Source organism: Lontra canadensis, unplaced genomic scaffold (assembly GCF_010015895.1).
Source record: "Lontra canadensis isolate GAN:19392208 unplaced genomic scaffold, GSC_riverotter_1.0 scaffold45, whole genome shotgun sequence".
Lineage (NCBI taxonomy): Eukaryota > Metazoa > Chordata > Mammalia > Carnivora > Mustelidae > Lontra > Lontra canadensis.
Genome location: NW_022631039.1, coordinates 12,283,504 through 12,299,080, shown reverse-complemented (window position 1 = coordinate 12,299,080; position 15,577 = coordinate 12,283,504). Strand labels below are relative to the sequence as shown.

Below are 15,577 nucleotides of genomic sequence, written 5' to 3'. Positions count from 1 at the left end.
GAGCCCCCTCGGGCACGGAGAATGTGCATGAGCCCTGCGGGAGCCGCCACCAGAAGTCACAGGGGACACAGGGAAGCGTGGGTGGCAAGCACGTGTCCCTTAGAGGGCTGAGGAAGCTTGAAATTATAAATATTCTTTTTTGTGACACTTAGTTGCTCAGATAAATTACTACTATTTTGTTGAATGACTGACAAACCATAGGAATGACTCCCAACTAACATATTTGGGAAGAAAAAGTGTATCCAGCAGGTGTGGGCTGACCGACATTGTCTCTCTCTAAAAGTATGAGGAAGATCCCTGAACCCTTATGCGAACAGATACCAACAGGTGACTCTTCTGTTCTGGGGACACGTTGACTGGCCTCCACCAGCAACCAGTCTAACGCCTGTGTTCTGAAGGTGGTTGATGTGGTGAGTAGGGGGGACAGGCCCACCGCTGGGCCATGGAGGCCGGGAAGTCACCGGGCTTGGGGCTGGAGCCAAGGTCTTTGCCGCCGGGAGGCCTCCATGACTCCACTGTCTGGGGACCAGAAGGTGCCAAGCCCTGCCCACCAACACCCCAAGTTCCATGTTCCCTCAGCAATGTGCCTTCTCGGGCTTTCCTTGGTCTTCTCTTCTCGGCCTCTGTCTGCAGGAGCCACTGGCTGTGGTGGTGACCTGGCCAAGCTGGAAGATAAGGTGACAGCACCTCTAGGACCTACATGACTCCTGGCACTTTTTTCTTGAAGAATTAGTTTCCCAGGCCACCGTAACAAAGCACCCCAGAATGAGGGCTTAACACAGCACAGATTTACTCTCCTGCCATTCTGAAGGCCAGAAGTCAGACACGAAGGCGTCAGCAGGGTCCCGCTCCTCTGCAGACCCTGGGGAAATCTCTGCTCCAGGACCCTGTCCCCGCTCCTGCTGGCTTCCGGGCTCGTGGCCGCGTCCCTCCAGACTTGCCACAGTGGCCTCCCTGTATGCGTGTCCGTCTTTTCCTGCGATGCCCTCCGAAGGACACTGGTCATGCTGGATTAGCTGCCCTTCGCCAGTATGGCCTCATGTAACTAATGACATCTGCAGTGACCCTAGTTCCAAATAAGTCCCATTCTGACCTGCCAGGGGTTAGGACTTCAGCGTATGGAGGCCGGCGGGGAGGGGGACACAGTTCAACCCATAATGAAGACCAAATCACTTCAGTGAAGAAAATCCAGGAATCAGACATTGGAGAGCAGCATTGTTGTGCGAAGCCTCGTTACTGTGTATGTTCAGAGCAAATGACTGAGCTGCTTACAGTCGCTTAGCTAGGAGGACAGAGTACTTGTGGGAAGGAAGGGAGGGAGGGAAGGAGGGTGGCTGGGTCTGTGGATGGAGGGTGGCGAGAGCCCCTGTAAGCAGAGCATCCCTGCTTCTGAGGTGCACTTGAAGGCACGCCCCCTTCTGTTCACAGAGCCGCGGTGGCCTGCAGAGAAGGGACGGATGCTGCAAGGGCTGGGGGCTTGACAGCCTTCCACTCACCCTCCTTCGGTAGGGAAGGGAGGTTATGGTGTCATTGTCTCACTTTCTTCAGAACAGAGAGCCACGGATTGCCTGCTCATTGCAAAGCTGAGTGCTGGGGATGGGCACAGGGAAGAAAGAGGGTAGGTTCAAGGACAGGTGGGCTGCACTTGGCCATTTCACAGATGGGACAGTCAAGGTCCAGAAGAGCAGAGCAGCTTCCCCAGGTCCCATGGCTCGGGATTCTTGTCAAGTTGCTCTCGCTCCACAGCCTGTGAGCTTGTTCCTTCCCTGTGAACACCTCAGTGCCTCTCAGCTTCAGGTGGTTTTGTCACTTACTAGGGATGTGGGCAGGTGACCGCTCGGAGCCTCCATTCCTTCCTCTGCAGAGTGATCCGTCCCACATTGAATGCCAAGTCCCATCCCGTATTACTGTCCATGAAACCCACTGGACTTGCAGGGTTTCATCTCCTGTTCAACCACAGAGGCTCCGGAAGGTGGTGGGAGGTGTGACCTTCAGGCCACAGCCAACAGCTTCCTTGTGCTCAGTGCCTGTCCGTGAACACTGCATCCCCTGACTTTGCTGGGGAGCTCTGGGATCTCTCTTTTCTGTCTGAATAAAGTTTAAATGGGTTCACAAGGAAACTCTCAAAGCAAATTGAGATGATCTGGAATATAAAGCCTTGCTTTTAAAGCTTGACTCTTGTCCTTACACACTTTCTGTCCGAACCATTGCAAACACAGAAGACAAACTGAAATTTGTTCAATGATATACCTAAACAGAAGAGAATAAAATCCTACACATACACAGGTCAAGAATTGCATAGCTCGTGTCCACAGGCCCATCTCATGAAATAGCCCTCACTGAAATATATTGGGGGGGGGGTCCTCCAGCCTTGGTCTCTCCATCTGCAGAATGGGGCTAATAACCCCTGCCTCCCAGGGCCGTTGTGGCTCTTAGAGATGACGGTGGATCCGAGACCCCTAGGACAGGACGTGCACTCAGTGCCTAGGAAATCTTCCCTCCCCTCCCCTTCATGCAGACCATGCTGTCCCCTCCTCACCAGCACCTCTGCCCCCTCTCGAAATACCACGTTCAGAGATATCACTGAACTGGTGTGTGAGAGTGACCTGAGATCAAAGTCTGCAGGTCCCACAAGTTAATATAAAAACAGACCAAGCAGATTTTCTTGCTGGGTGGATTCAGGTAAGATTGAGCTCCTAAGTAGCCCGGATTTGTGGAATTTGCTGCTAATATTAAGGAGATTTACATTTCTGTCATACCCCTGCAGGCTTAATCTGGTCACTCCAAAATGCTTAGAATTCATTGCTCTTTCAAGGACAACTTGATTGGGTAAAAATTGGATCTTTATTTACAGAAGCCCTTGGACTTTGGGTACCAATCTGTTTTACTCGCCTTTGCAGTTCCTTCAGCCGCACCTGAAAACGTGTCTGCTGAAGCCGTCAGCTCCACCCAGATTTTACTGACGTGGGCTTCGGTGCCCGAACAGGACCAGAACGGGCTCATACTGGGCTATAAGGTATGTCGGGGGTGACCGTCCCGTGCTCAGGCCTTGCAGGTGCACCCGCGTGTCACTCGCCTAGACCAAGGAGCTCAGAGGGACGTCCAGACCTGCAGCACGAGCCTGTGTTGTGATGTTCACATCTGTTGTCTCCTCTAAACTTCATTCCCGTCTGGGGATGAGGCCCGGGTACGACGTCCTCACGTAGGCGCAGATAAGGCACGGATGGGAGCCGGCTGCGTAAACTCGAGCCTCTGCTTCCAGGCTTGCACAACAGGAGTACCCGCGGTGGCTGGCTCTGAGTCTGGCCTGAGAAGCAAGGGGGTTCGATTTTGTAAGAAGCGCTTTGCTCCTAGCGTGCGCCGAGTCAGTGTGAGCTACCTGCTCACACACGGGCACGCCAGCACCCTGGGCAGTCCCGGGCAATGGCGGGCACAGGAGGGGGCGTGCTTCTCCAGGAGCCCTTGCCGGGTTCAGTCCTACTTGCACTTAGCCACGTGTGCTTGTGTTCCATCCCCTCCCCTGAGCAGAGGGATGGATTTTCCCACATGTGCCCAGCAGCCCCCTCCACCCCGGTCTGTTACACGCCACCCCACACGGCCTCTGGGCATGGGGACTCCTGGTTTCCATCCCTAGTCTCTGGTTCTCCCCACCTACTCCCCGGGGCATTCAGGCTGCCTCAGGCCCTGCTGGACCTGGCGCTGCTACTGGGCAGGTGCAATGACCTGGGTCCCGGTGAAGAGAGCTTTCCCTGTGGCGTTCAGGTTCCTCCCTGAGGACCGCCATCTTCCATGGCCTTCTGGGCCCCCGACTGAGGGACCCGCTCAGGAAGGGTGAGCTGTGAATGAGGACTTAGCAAACCAGAGGGAGCCGGCAGGGCCACGGAGCGGCGCCTCCCAGGGTGCTGTGTCTGTGCGTGGGGCCAGGGATTCCGGGACTTACAGCAGCTGTCCTGAGGCAGGAGCCCAATTTCCCAAGAAGCTAGGAAACCAAGGTGGGGGGGTTGGCGCCGGCTCCTTCTGCAGGAGGCACACTGTCTGCGTTTGTGACGGAGGCCTCGTCCTCGTGGCCGCGGTTGGTGTGGCTACTGTCTGTCGTGCGCCTCGGATCTTGTTAGTCATGGCTCGGGGGCAGCCCGCCCAGCCTCGGCCCGGGTCATGACTCCAGCTCCTCTCCTGCCCCGGAGACCGTCTTCCCCCCAAAACACCAGCGTATGGAAACGAGACCCGTAAGCCTAGAACACAGGCGCTGTGGAGGAGAGTCCGCAGTCAGCTGGTGCTGGCCGTGTGCTGGAGGGACCTCCTCCTGGCACCCACACCCCCGTGACCACACACTTGTACCCTGTGGTTCCAGATCCTGTTCCGGGCCAAAGACCTGGACCCCGAGCCCCGCAGTCACGTCGTGCGAGGGAACCACACGCAGTCGGCGCTGCTGGCCGGGCTCCGCAAGTTCGTGCAGTACGAGCTGAAGGTGCTGGCGTTCACCCGCATCGGCAACGGCGTGCCCAGCTCGCCCCCTGTCCTGGAGCGGACCAAGGACGACGGTACGGCAACGGCGCGCTCCAACAGCCCCAGCGACCCGAGCGCTGGTCATTAGTAACTTAATTTTCAAACCACTTCCACCACCCCCTCCCCCCACCTTTTCTCAGTTGAGAAAAACAAAACAGGATTGTTTTTCAGTCACGGAGCGTTTATATGGCCAATTTCAGCCCGGAGTGAATTTTTACAGCCTAATTATGAACCTCTGCGAATTTCGGTCGTAAATTGAAAGAGGCCTCACAGTAAAGGCCGGGTTGGGCGGGGGCCGTAAAACTTCCAGCCGCTCCGGCTGGCGGTGTCTGCACAGATCGGGTTAGGAGCCCCACCCCCAGCCTGGGTGCCTCTGTTTCCCTGGTGCCAGCCCCTCCCGCGGTCCTCACACCAAGAGGTCCCTAGAAGTTCGTGCCCTGAGTGCAGCGGGCTCTGTGGACTCCGCGGGCTCCAGACTTCCCACACCCATGCTTCCAGGCCGGGATAACGAGCGCCTCTTGACAGCTCTGTTTTTATGGAAGTCTAAATCATCAGCGCATATGTTTTTCCACTTTGCAGATGTCAAACACTTAAAGGTTATCTCTTTTTACATTTTTATTGTTACATGGGCTGTAGCAAATAGTTGGGGAGGGGGTGGTATATATTCTAGGGGAAATACAGCTCTCCCCGCCCCCACCCCCCACACATACCTTAGGGATCAGAAGCTTCTCGCAGAAATGCAACAACTCGATTTCCTGGTACGCGTCTGCCGAGGTCATTCAGTCAGCCCCACGGTTGTTTGTGCTCTCCTGGGAGATGGCAGCAGCGCTGGGCTTGAGTCAAGGAGAGGAAGGAGCTCTGCACCCCGTCCTGTCCTGGATGCAGAGCCCCGGGGCGGGGGCTGGGGTCTGATGGGGGGGCAGTGGCCTCAAGGATGTTAGCATTGCTCTGCGAACCCATGGCAGCCTGGGTTACAGGAACGGAAAGTACGAGGGACCTCCAACCTTGGCCAGTCACAACTACCTCCTTCTAAAGTAGAGGCTGGAACTCACAGAACGCTCTTCCTTCTTCTCCCACAGTGCGATTGGAAGCATGCTTTCCACTCCCTCATTTCAGTGTGATCCCAGTGATGGGGCTTGGGGATGGGGCAGGGGACAGAGGCCACATAAGCCTGCTGTTGAAATTTACATATTTTGCAGCTGGTCCTGGCTTCTGAACCCATACCCTCCTTACATTTATGTTACCAAACACAAGGGTCACAGATTTATTTAAACCACAGGTTTAAAATTTTAAATACTGTTCTCCACTTAATAGTGAGAGGCAGAATTCAGCGGCCCCGGAATGACTATAACACCCATAATCCTATCTCTGTGTTCGTTGTTCTGAGCCCCTTGCCTCTTATCTGGGAATCTACTCAGTTCCAACAAGAAGTTCTGGACTGGCCACTCGCCTCCCCCTTTAAGTAAATATATTTACGAGGGCCATGACACTGGTAGGCAATGGCGCCACACCACACAGAATTACTATACACGTTTGTGCACATCAACTCTTAATTTTCTAAGACGGTGCATAGGGGAATAATCATTCATTGTAAACATGGGGAGGGACTTTAGGTCATCGGATTTATCTAACTCCTGATAGCAGGTGTCAAGCCCCCAAAAGGATTCAGCCCACATTGGCAGAATCTTGACCTTGGGCCTGACACACTTGCAGCCTCACGCCCCTTGCACTCACAGGCTCCCAGCATGGTTTGTGAGCACCGTTTCTGGCTGGAAAAGCAGCTGAGCTGGGTTCTAAATGAGATGTTTTCTCAACACCATTAGGGGGCCACATGGAGCCAGTTAGATTCCAAAAGTCATTCACGGCCTTGGAGCATCTGGTCCATGAACAGAGACACCTGTGGTCGCAAACGCTTGGCCAGCCCACAGAGCCCTATGTAATGTTGTAACCTCATCACGTCCCCCTGTAGCCCCATATCAACACCTGGCTCACAGGTTTCCTCTCCTCCCTCCAGCCCCGGGCCCACCAGTAAGGCTCGTGTTCCCAGAAGTGAGACTCACATCCGTGCGGATCGTGTGGCAGCCGCCGGAAGAGCCCAACGGCATCGTTCTGGGTAAGGAAGCGGCCGTGATTAAAGAGATCATAGCTCAGAGGAAAATAGCAATTACATTGATTTCATGTGTTTTTATTACACATCAAAGAGGTTGAACCAAAAAAAAAAAAAAAAAAATGTGCCTGCTGCCACCCGGCACTTTCTGTGCAAAGGAAAGCAGGATACCTCCTCTGTCCTGTGAGCTGTGTGCTGAGGTTCCTTTGCAGGTTGAAATTTACATTTTGTTGGCCCAGAACATCTTCCATTTGTTTGGGGTTCGCAACAAAACCATCTGTCTTTGGCCCTTCCTTCAGCTCTGAAATAACCAGGCTGTTTCCTGGGCGTCTGGGAAGCAGCAGCCTCATTGCTCATGGGAGCCAGAGACCCGGGCTTCGCTCCCCAGTTCCGGGAAACATCCTTGGCTGCCGGGCCCTCACCTCATCCTTTTAAGAAGTTTCCAGAGTGAATTGTGTGCCTTGGGTCCCCGGGAAATTGTTTACTTTTAACATTTTGTCCAGGGAGGCCTCTCAGATAGCATTGATGAAAAGCCTTAATTTTTCTTAGTTCCCCAAAGGCAACAAGTCTTACTTAAAAAAAAAAAAAAAAAAAAATCAGTTCCCTCATTTAGTCACCCTTTCGGCATGACAAATTCAGGGCCTCTCCCATGCACAGCGTTTCATGCGTGGTGGGCTGTAAGGAGTGAAGAAGAGGTGCCCGTCCTTGGGATGCGAGTGGCTCCTGACACTGTCAGGGAGAGGCACGAGGACAATGCAATATGATAGCTGACCAATGACCATTCACGAGATGCCCCACGAGCAGGTCCCCTGGGCTGAGGGGCTTGCCATGGACGGAAGGCAGCTTTGGGGCTGGATCTTGCTGGAGAGTGGCCTCTGCAGTCCTGGAGGAAGGGAAGAAGGTCACCCACTCACCAGACGGAATGCCTCATGCTTGTGGCAGTGTAGACAGACCCCAGCCTGGAGACGTGGGCTGGGCCAGGCCGGGGACGGCTGGGGATGGTTGGACCAGCCACGCAGGGAGTGCCCAGGGGCCCAGACGCGTGACATCAGGCATCTAACAGCCAAAACCCCAGGCTGGGTCTACTCTCCAGACCCCGGCCAGCATCCAATAGGGTATTTCCCCAGTCCAGACTCACAGCGGACCCCCATGTGTCTTTGCTTATGCACTGGGTAGTTACAGGAAGATTATAAACCTTGCGCTTACAGACAGGTAGTAAAAATCACCACTCACACCCTCTGGCTTCTGACATTAGGATTCTAAGATTTGGTTTGAAAAGGGGTTTTACTTCATTAAAAAACACTTTTTAAAAAAATCTGTGCTGAGGGCAGTAGGGAGTCACCCCAGGACTTTGAGCAGCAAAGTGACATAATCAGGTTTGTCTTTTAGGTAATAACTACACAGAGAGGCAAATGTTTTTTGAGTTCTTGCTTCATGAACACAGGGAGGACGGAGCCTGGGGCGTGCCGACGTCGTCTGCTGCAAGGCTGGGGCCCTGCTCAGTCTGTCCCTTCCTGGTGCCATTCCTGGGGTTGCTGGGTGGAATACTTAGCTAAGCGTATTTCTGAATTGGGTGACCTTCAGAACTACAGGTTCTTGGTACCTTAATACCACAATGAGCCATGGAAGAAGCTGCTGGTAGAATGTGTGTTTTGGATCTCACCAGATAAGATGGGATTGTAGACCCCTGTTAGGCCCCGTGCCTTGTGCTCCAGACCTGGGGCAGGAGATGGTCCACGGAGTGCATGGCTGGGCCACAGGCCTCCCAGAGCCCCCTCAGCACCGTGCCCAGCTGCTGTCTCTCCTTTACAGAACTGGGCTAAACGTCTGATGACCCGGGGGCAGCCCCAGCTTTCCACGAGACAGGAAACCTGGAGCACAAAATGTGAATTCTGACCTGTCGCAGTACCCAGAATCTCTAAGAAGCAGAGTCTCCCCGGCCTGCCGAGGAAGAAGGCCTTGTCCCCACCCCCCCAGGCCTAGCAGCCCCTGCCCACCCCCAATGCTCCCGCCATGGCCTCTGCCCTCCACCCGGGCCAGCCCTGTACAGTACTTGTGGGTCCTTTGCCCTTCTGTGCCTCTAACGTCACATTTGATGTCGTGTCCGTCTGCAAGCTCCCTCCATGCCTGTCCCTGCCTGGTCATGCCCACTGTCATCTTGCAAGTCTCGCTGTCCAAAAGTAAAATCTTGTCACTTACCTCAAAGGGCATCTCTAACGTTTGTACGTCTGATTGAAAAAGCATGTGAATTCGGAGACTTCACATCACAATGAGATGGTATTTACATCATTCAGATTTGGAGCCCAAGAAGGTCGGATATGACCCTGGAGAGACAGGGACATCGGCAAACACACACACACACACACACACACACACACACACACACACTCATATACTCCCAGAGAATGATCTGGAATGCCTGGGCGAGGGGAGCACATCTGTCCCTGAATCCCAGAGGCCCTTCCCGTCAGGTCATAAGCCTGAGTTCTCACAGCTGTACCCAAGGAGACATGCACGGGACACTCCTGCCATGTGGTGTTTGATGACAAGACACCGTAGTGTCCATCAGTCAGGCCACAGAAAGGTGTGTTGTGGACTCTTCCTGCGGCAGTTAAAGGAATGACCAAGGCCTACATGAGTCAGCATGAGGAAGTCTTACAAGCCTGTTCGGGGGAAGAGTATACCCAGCGGGAGAAGGTTCCTGCACATAGAAACCTCCATGAGTGTGATTATCACCATTTACGGGTCCACACGGTCAGTGCACGTGTGACCTCACGGACAGGAATACTCCCCGAGTTGAGAAGGGAGGTTGCCTCTGAAGAAGGTCCGGTGGGGCCACAGAACGGCCTCAACTCCTCCTGTCTCATCTTCTCTCTTATATGAAAAAAAAAGTCCAATTTGGCAAAATGTCTAGATTTATTCAAGTTGGTACAATGAACACTTGGGTGTTCCATCTATATTATTCCCAGTATTTTCTCTATATTGGAAAGATTTATAATAAAAAAGGACAATCATAAGATAAAAATAACACCTTCACTCTGAACTTCGAAAAAACAGAAAATTTAGATATGTAACAGGAAAAAATGAGAATCACCACAATTCCACTGCACAAAAAATGTTAATATTTTTTTCTGATCATTTTTCTAAAATTGTAAGTACAAAGTATTTCCTACTTAGAAGGGAGCCTCTCCGTCGTATTACAGGTGTGTTTAGCGGCGGTGACCCGCATGTGTCCCTCCTGCCCCTTCAACCACGGCCAACCCGCTAGGACCCCCAAGGGATTTTGTGTTTATCTCTTCTTCGGTTTTCTATAAGATATTCCTAGAGTTAAGCTTAAAAATCTAATATTATGGTTGCCTGTTTTTAGATTTCATTCCAACCCTTGTCACATGTTGTGACTTTGCTCTTCTCTTCCCACATCATGAATCTTTCCTATGCAGACACCCCACTGTCTGTGTCCGCACACACCCAACCGGGATGTATGCAGCATCTACAGCATCCTGGCGCTTGCCCCTGGGTGCACGTGTGGAAGGGTCCTCAGCCCCAGATGAGCACGCCCAGCCTCGCAGGTCTGTTGGCTGCTCCCATCCCTGGGCTGCCCTTGGCTTCATCTCAATTCTTATTGTTCTGTTTCCTTTTCAGTCTCTGATTTCTCCTTCTCGCTTGCTGGTTCAACCAAGCACTTAGGTTTTCATTTCTTGATACTGTATTTATTAGTTTGGGATATCTTAACAGGAAGTTTTTTCAGGACATCTGGTTTACCACATGCCAAAAGCAGACTCTTCTCTGTATACTTAAGTGCTGCTCGGACGTCCAAGATGCTGCTCGGACATCCATATTCATCTCAAAAATGTAATGTTGAAATGCAAATACATTATAATTAAAAATTTTTTTAAATATGGATCATGTCCCAATTGTGCAGTGAGAAATAACGATGTGACTGACGTCCTTAGAGGTGACTCTTGACAGAATTCCTGATGATCTCCTCAGGATGCAGGCCTGGAAGCAGACTAACTGGGAGAAGGTGCTAGAACATTTCCAGAGTTCTTCGCCTACATGCCACACTATCCCTTCAGAAATGCTGTGTCTACATAATAAACTCATGAATCCTGGGCATCCTCCCCTACTCTCCCCTGGGTTTGAAGCACCACACTCTGGACAGGCCAACGGCAATGTGGGCAAGCTTGCAGACTCGGCAGCCCAGGCCGATGAATTTAGGCATGTGACTGAGGCTTTCTATGCCTCAGTTTCCCTATCCCTCAAATGGGAATAACACATTCCCTTGTAGTGTTGACTGAGTTGTACATGAGAACCTTAGGACAACGCCTGCCACGTTGTAAGCATTCAACAAATGTTTGCTCAAATGCATGGCTATTTAGTATTTCATCATGTCTCCTGGACTGGAGAATTCTTTCTTGTCCCCCAAGTCTTCGCCCGGTGCCTGCATCTAGCTGGCCATCCCTAGCAGAGGTTTCACACGGACAAGACGGGAAGAAGAACCAGGAAGGGCAGAAGTTGGATTCAGGCTATAAGGGACATTCAAAAGTTTGGATTTTGATTTGCAGTCCCTGGGGGTGCCAGGTGGTGGGCGTCACTAAAAAACAGGTAAAGAGAGGGCAGCATTTAATACTTCGTGCATTCTGACCATGGCAAAGCAAAGAAAAGGTAAAATAGTGCTCTGTCTACCCATAATGCAGAAAAACACCACGTCCGAGCGTCTTCTGTGGTAATGGCCTTTAGTTGTAACGGTAACAAATGTTGTCTGGGCAACCCGTCACCTGCATATTATTACAGCTAGCACATCAAATTGCAGATGCCATAGGAAGGATGAGAAAACAGTGCCTGAAGATTCAGATCAGTGTTCGTGGGAGAGAAAGGGAAACATCTTTTTCGCAAGACTGGCTTCCCACCCAGAGACCTCGAATCAGTGCTTCCGCTCGGGGCACGTGTATGAACTCCTCCCCAGCCCAGGCTTCGGTAATCTATATCAAAACATGCTCTTGCATTTCCAAAAAAGATTAACAGCACGAAACAGCACCAGGCGCCTGCAGGGAAAAACACTTGCTTATTTGCGTAAATATTTTACTGTGGAGAGCTTTTAGCATTTAGAGCCTGCCTTTGGGGGATGCAGCGGGAGCCCCCTGAGCATGGTCACCCTCCCTCCCTCGCTGGCGACTCCTCACTCCCTTAAATGCCGCCAAGCTAACGTGCGTCATGTGCTCTTTAAACCCACGCGGGGCTGCCCGCACACACACCAGAGCCTCCCCCAACCTCCACCTGCCTGCCGAGGGCCTAACATTTACCCTCAGCTTATTATGGAAGGGGGTGCCAAGACTCTGCTGAGAGTTAGGATCGCAAGGGACTGTAATCCCTGTTTGCAAATACAGAGTTTTGATCCACTGTTGCATTTGTCTGCCCCCAGCCCTCACGCGGATAAGCCCTAGAGCCAACAAGCCACACGGTGCCTGGGCTGGGCCTTCCAGAGGCCATTCTGTGGCCGTGGGCTCTCCCAGCAAGTCGTGGGTGCTGGCAGGGCCATCACCGCTCATGCCCACCCACTGGGGCTACCGAGGGATCAGCAGCACCGTGCCCCATGGGTGGCCTTGGCTTCGGGCCCCCAAACATTGGGCCCTAGGGACACACCACCGAACAGGCGACTCTCAGACGGGGCCATTTCGCTTGCCCAGGATGCATGCAACTCAGGAGAGTCCTCCCACCACCCAACGGGCCGTGCTCAGCTCCCCCGGAGGGCTCCAGGTGCGGTCCACAGTCACCCCATCTGAGGAGGCAGCTGAGACCCACCCTCCCAGGAGCCATACCCACCCCCCAAGCAGGCTCCCAGCACAGGAGCATCTTAGAACCTCCTCCTGTATCTCCCATAGTGGAAGGTTCTAGAACTGGTGTTGGGCTTGAAACACACACCCTTTCCCGATTCTGATTTTCTAGATGCACGTTTTTTTCCATCTTCTGGGCATGTTCAGAGCTTGTGTAGTTTCCATCTTCACCTTGGATCAATGTGGCTCATACTTGGCCTTGCCCCCCGGAATGCCTGTATGATCATAATTCACCCATAACCCTACAAATCAGACTTCACTCGGGCTGTATTTCCCTCCTGGTATTGATTCAGCTTGCCCATTCTTTCCTAACACCCAGCGCAGCCTTCTGCCCTTATGCCACGGACACCCAGCACGTTTATGTCCCTGATGGCACTCGAGTTGTAATTACGTAACTGGCCTTTTCCACCACGACACTTTCTCCCGTGATTCCCGACAAATGCAAGAACGGGTACTTGGCTGCTTCCTTCTGCCACTTGTGCACAAGCTCTCCTCTCCTGCCCGTTGAGGCTGTGGCGTTGCAAGGACGTTTGAGGTTATGTTCACCAGGCCACAGAATGAGGACTGGGGGACATCACCCTGACTTGAGGGCGGATAAGAGGAACGGACATAACCCCAGGTTGAGGGACTTTCTTCTAGTAGCTCATGTAGAAGCTGGAACAAAGGCAGAGGTGATAAGCCGGGTTTCCCACAGTTGCAAAGGGGCGACGCTGGGCCTTGCTGTTCCGTGTGTGGCTTGAATCAACGCCGTGGCTGCAGGAAGTAGGCCTTGTGGGCTCCGTGCTTTGGTGGTGGAGGAGCTCAGGACATCCCGCCGCAAACACCCCCTTCCTGCTCTGTGCTGGTAGCACCTCGGGGGGCAGGTCCGTGCGGTGCAATATTCCAACCAATCCAAACTCACACTCCTGAAGGACAAGAAATACGCTTTCCAGATGTGGTGAGAAGACACGAACAAAAAGCCTGCACCTGGAGTAAAATTGGTTTTGTTTCCGTTTCATAAGTGTAGAAAAATGATAACAAGCAGTCCCTAAGATAGGAACAGTGACCTCGAGGTGGTGGCAGGTGCCATGTACGCCGTAGGCCCTCAGGGCCCCAGCATCGCCCCACACAACCTGGCCTGCCGTGTCCTGGGGCCCCAGGGCACTGTGTCCGAAGGCGCTCTCTGCCCCGGGGCCGGGCTCCTGGGAAAGTTGCCTGCCAGCAGCGCAGGCCCATGACAGCTGGGGTTGGGGGTCACCACCGTAGCCCCTGCCATACCCCCCAAAGTGGGCAGAACCTTGGGGGCCCAGCAGGGCAACTGCTTCCTCGTGTCGTCTGTGAGCTTCCTCTGTCTCCTGGGCTCACCTCCCTAGCAAACTCTTCACCCTGGGTTGTCTTGGAGCCGACTGGGCCCCTCAGGACTCAGGCAACAACATCCACAGAACAGAAAGTGTCTGGTGTGGGCAGAGCCCCCTGGCTGTCTAGCCCCTGCCCCTGCATAGCCGGCTCCATTCTCCTCTCTGGGCCGGTGTGGCCAACGGTGCCTCACAGCAGCCCATGGGATGTGACATTCAGAGGGACCTGGGCCTTGGGCCACCTCCCATCCTGACACACCCTCTACCCCTCCTTGGTGCTCCGGGCTCCGGTGGCTGAGGGCTCTGGCATTGGGGTGGGTGGGGTGGGCGCCATTCTTCTTGAGTTGTCATGTTTCTTCCATGCCTAGCGGCAGCTTGAACTCCAAACCCTGCTGCAGGAACCCCGAACCCACTGCCCTGACCCTATTCCTGGTGCAGGTACCCCAAGCCTCCTCCAGACAACCCCGGTTTTTCCGTCTGCTTTCTGAAACAACCCATCCTTTCCAGAGGAACCCTGGCCTCGGAGTTCCTGCCTCTCGGCTGTGCTGGCATCCACCCCTGGGCACTGGATTGTGCCCCTCCACTCCCCGTTCCCAGATGCCTTGCCGTCCCTCAAAATCTCCTTGCAAATGTCCTGTGGAGTGACCAAATTATTTGCCACTTGTCTCTCTTTTCTTCAGATCATCAGAATTCTACCATTCTAGAGCAGGAAGGAGCTGGGGAAGCAGCAGGCCCTCCCCAGCCCGGGGCAGAACGGGGCTCTCACGCTGCTCTAATGAGTGGGAGGTGCTAATAAATGGGGTGAGTTTTTGCTTGATTCACAGTGTAGGGCTGAGAGCTTCTACCTCCTCCCTTCTGGGTCTTACAGCTGGTCGAAGAATTAAGCTGCCATAAGGTGAACAGGAGAAAAATTTAATTTTGTGTTTACAGGAGCCCCAAAGATCGGAGGCTCAAAAGTGACCAAAGCAGGCTGTTTTTTAATGCCTTTGAGTTAAAGAAATAGTGAATTGGTGAGGAATTGGCAAGACCAGGTTTTTGGGCTTGGGGGGTCGACTGCTGAACAGGGTTCTACAGCCACCTTGGCCCTAAACTGCCCCAGGCGGGCGACGAGGCTGCTCTCTTCCTCCTGGTGCATCGAGGGGGACTGACGTCCTGTGTTCAGGGGGACAGAGGAGGGTCTGAGCGTCCCTCCGGTGCTGGCCGTTTCTTAAGTAACTTTAATCCAAAGTAATCAAGAGGCGAAAATGGCATATTTGGGGGTGGCCTACGCTAACTCTGCTTCAGGGACTGGAAATGAGACTGGAAATGAGAAGCTGGGAGTTGCGTAGGGGTCGGCCGAGGTGTCGAGTACGGAGGAGCGGCCCCAAGGGGCCTGGACGCCTCCCAAGACCTGTGTGTGCAAGGCGGGCTATCGGCCCGCTCCAGGTGCTGGGATAGCGTGTGCAAGCAGGTGGTCCCTGCGTCTCCTTGCTCCCTTGGGCACAGGCGCGTGTTCTCACACCGTGAAAACAACACCTGCTCAGCTCCTCCCACCCAGAAATCCCGTGTGCCCTTGCACGGGGCCCAATCCCCAGACCCACGTACATCAGCCTGATTCCAGCACAAAGCAAGTCTCTGTCTCTTTGAGGAGGGCTGGTGTCTCTTCGTCACGAGGAACAATATTCAGATCATTCTTCATTCTTGAGGTTTTAAAAATGTTATGTTTGCTCATGTTCTTCTAGGTAACGTCTGTGTCTGTCAGTGTGGCCTCTGGGCTTCATTGTAAAGGTCAGTTTGTCTTTGCAAAGTATCTTGCC

General features: G+C 53.3%; 1 protein-coding gene across 1 annotated transcript in view; it reads left to right on the top strand.

Annotated features, from left to right (window-relative positions):
* Positions 1 to 15,577, top strand: part of SDK1 (sidekick cell adhesion molecule 1) — a 230,773-nt gene that overhangs the window by 131,516 nt on the left and 83,680 nt on the right. Inside the window, exons 21-23 of the mRNA XM_032872773.1 lie at positions 2,901 to 3,016; positions 4,352 to 4,541; positions 6,521 to 6,619. Of these exons, the coding sequence (XP_032728664.1) occupies positions 2,901 to 3,016; positions 4,352 to 4,541; positions 6,521 to 6,619 (405 nt within the window). The remainder of the gene's footprint in view (positions 1 to 2,900; positions 3,017 to 4,351; positions 4,542 to 6,520; positions 6,620 to 15,577) is intronic.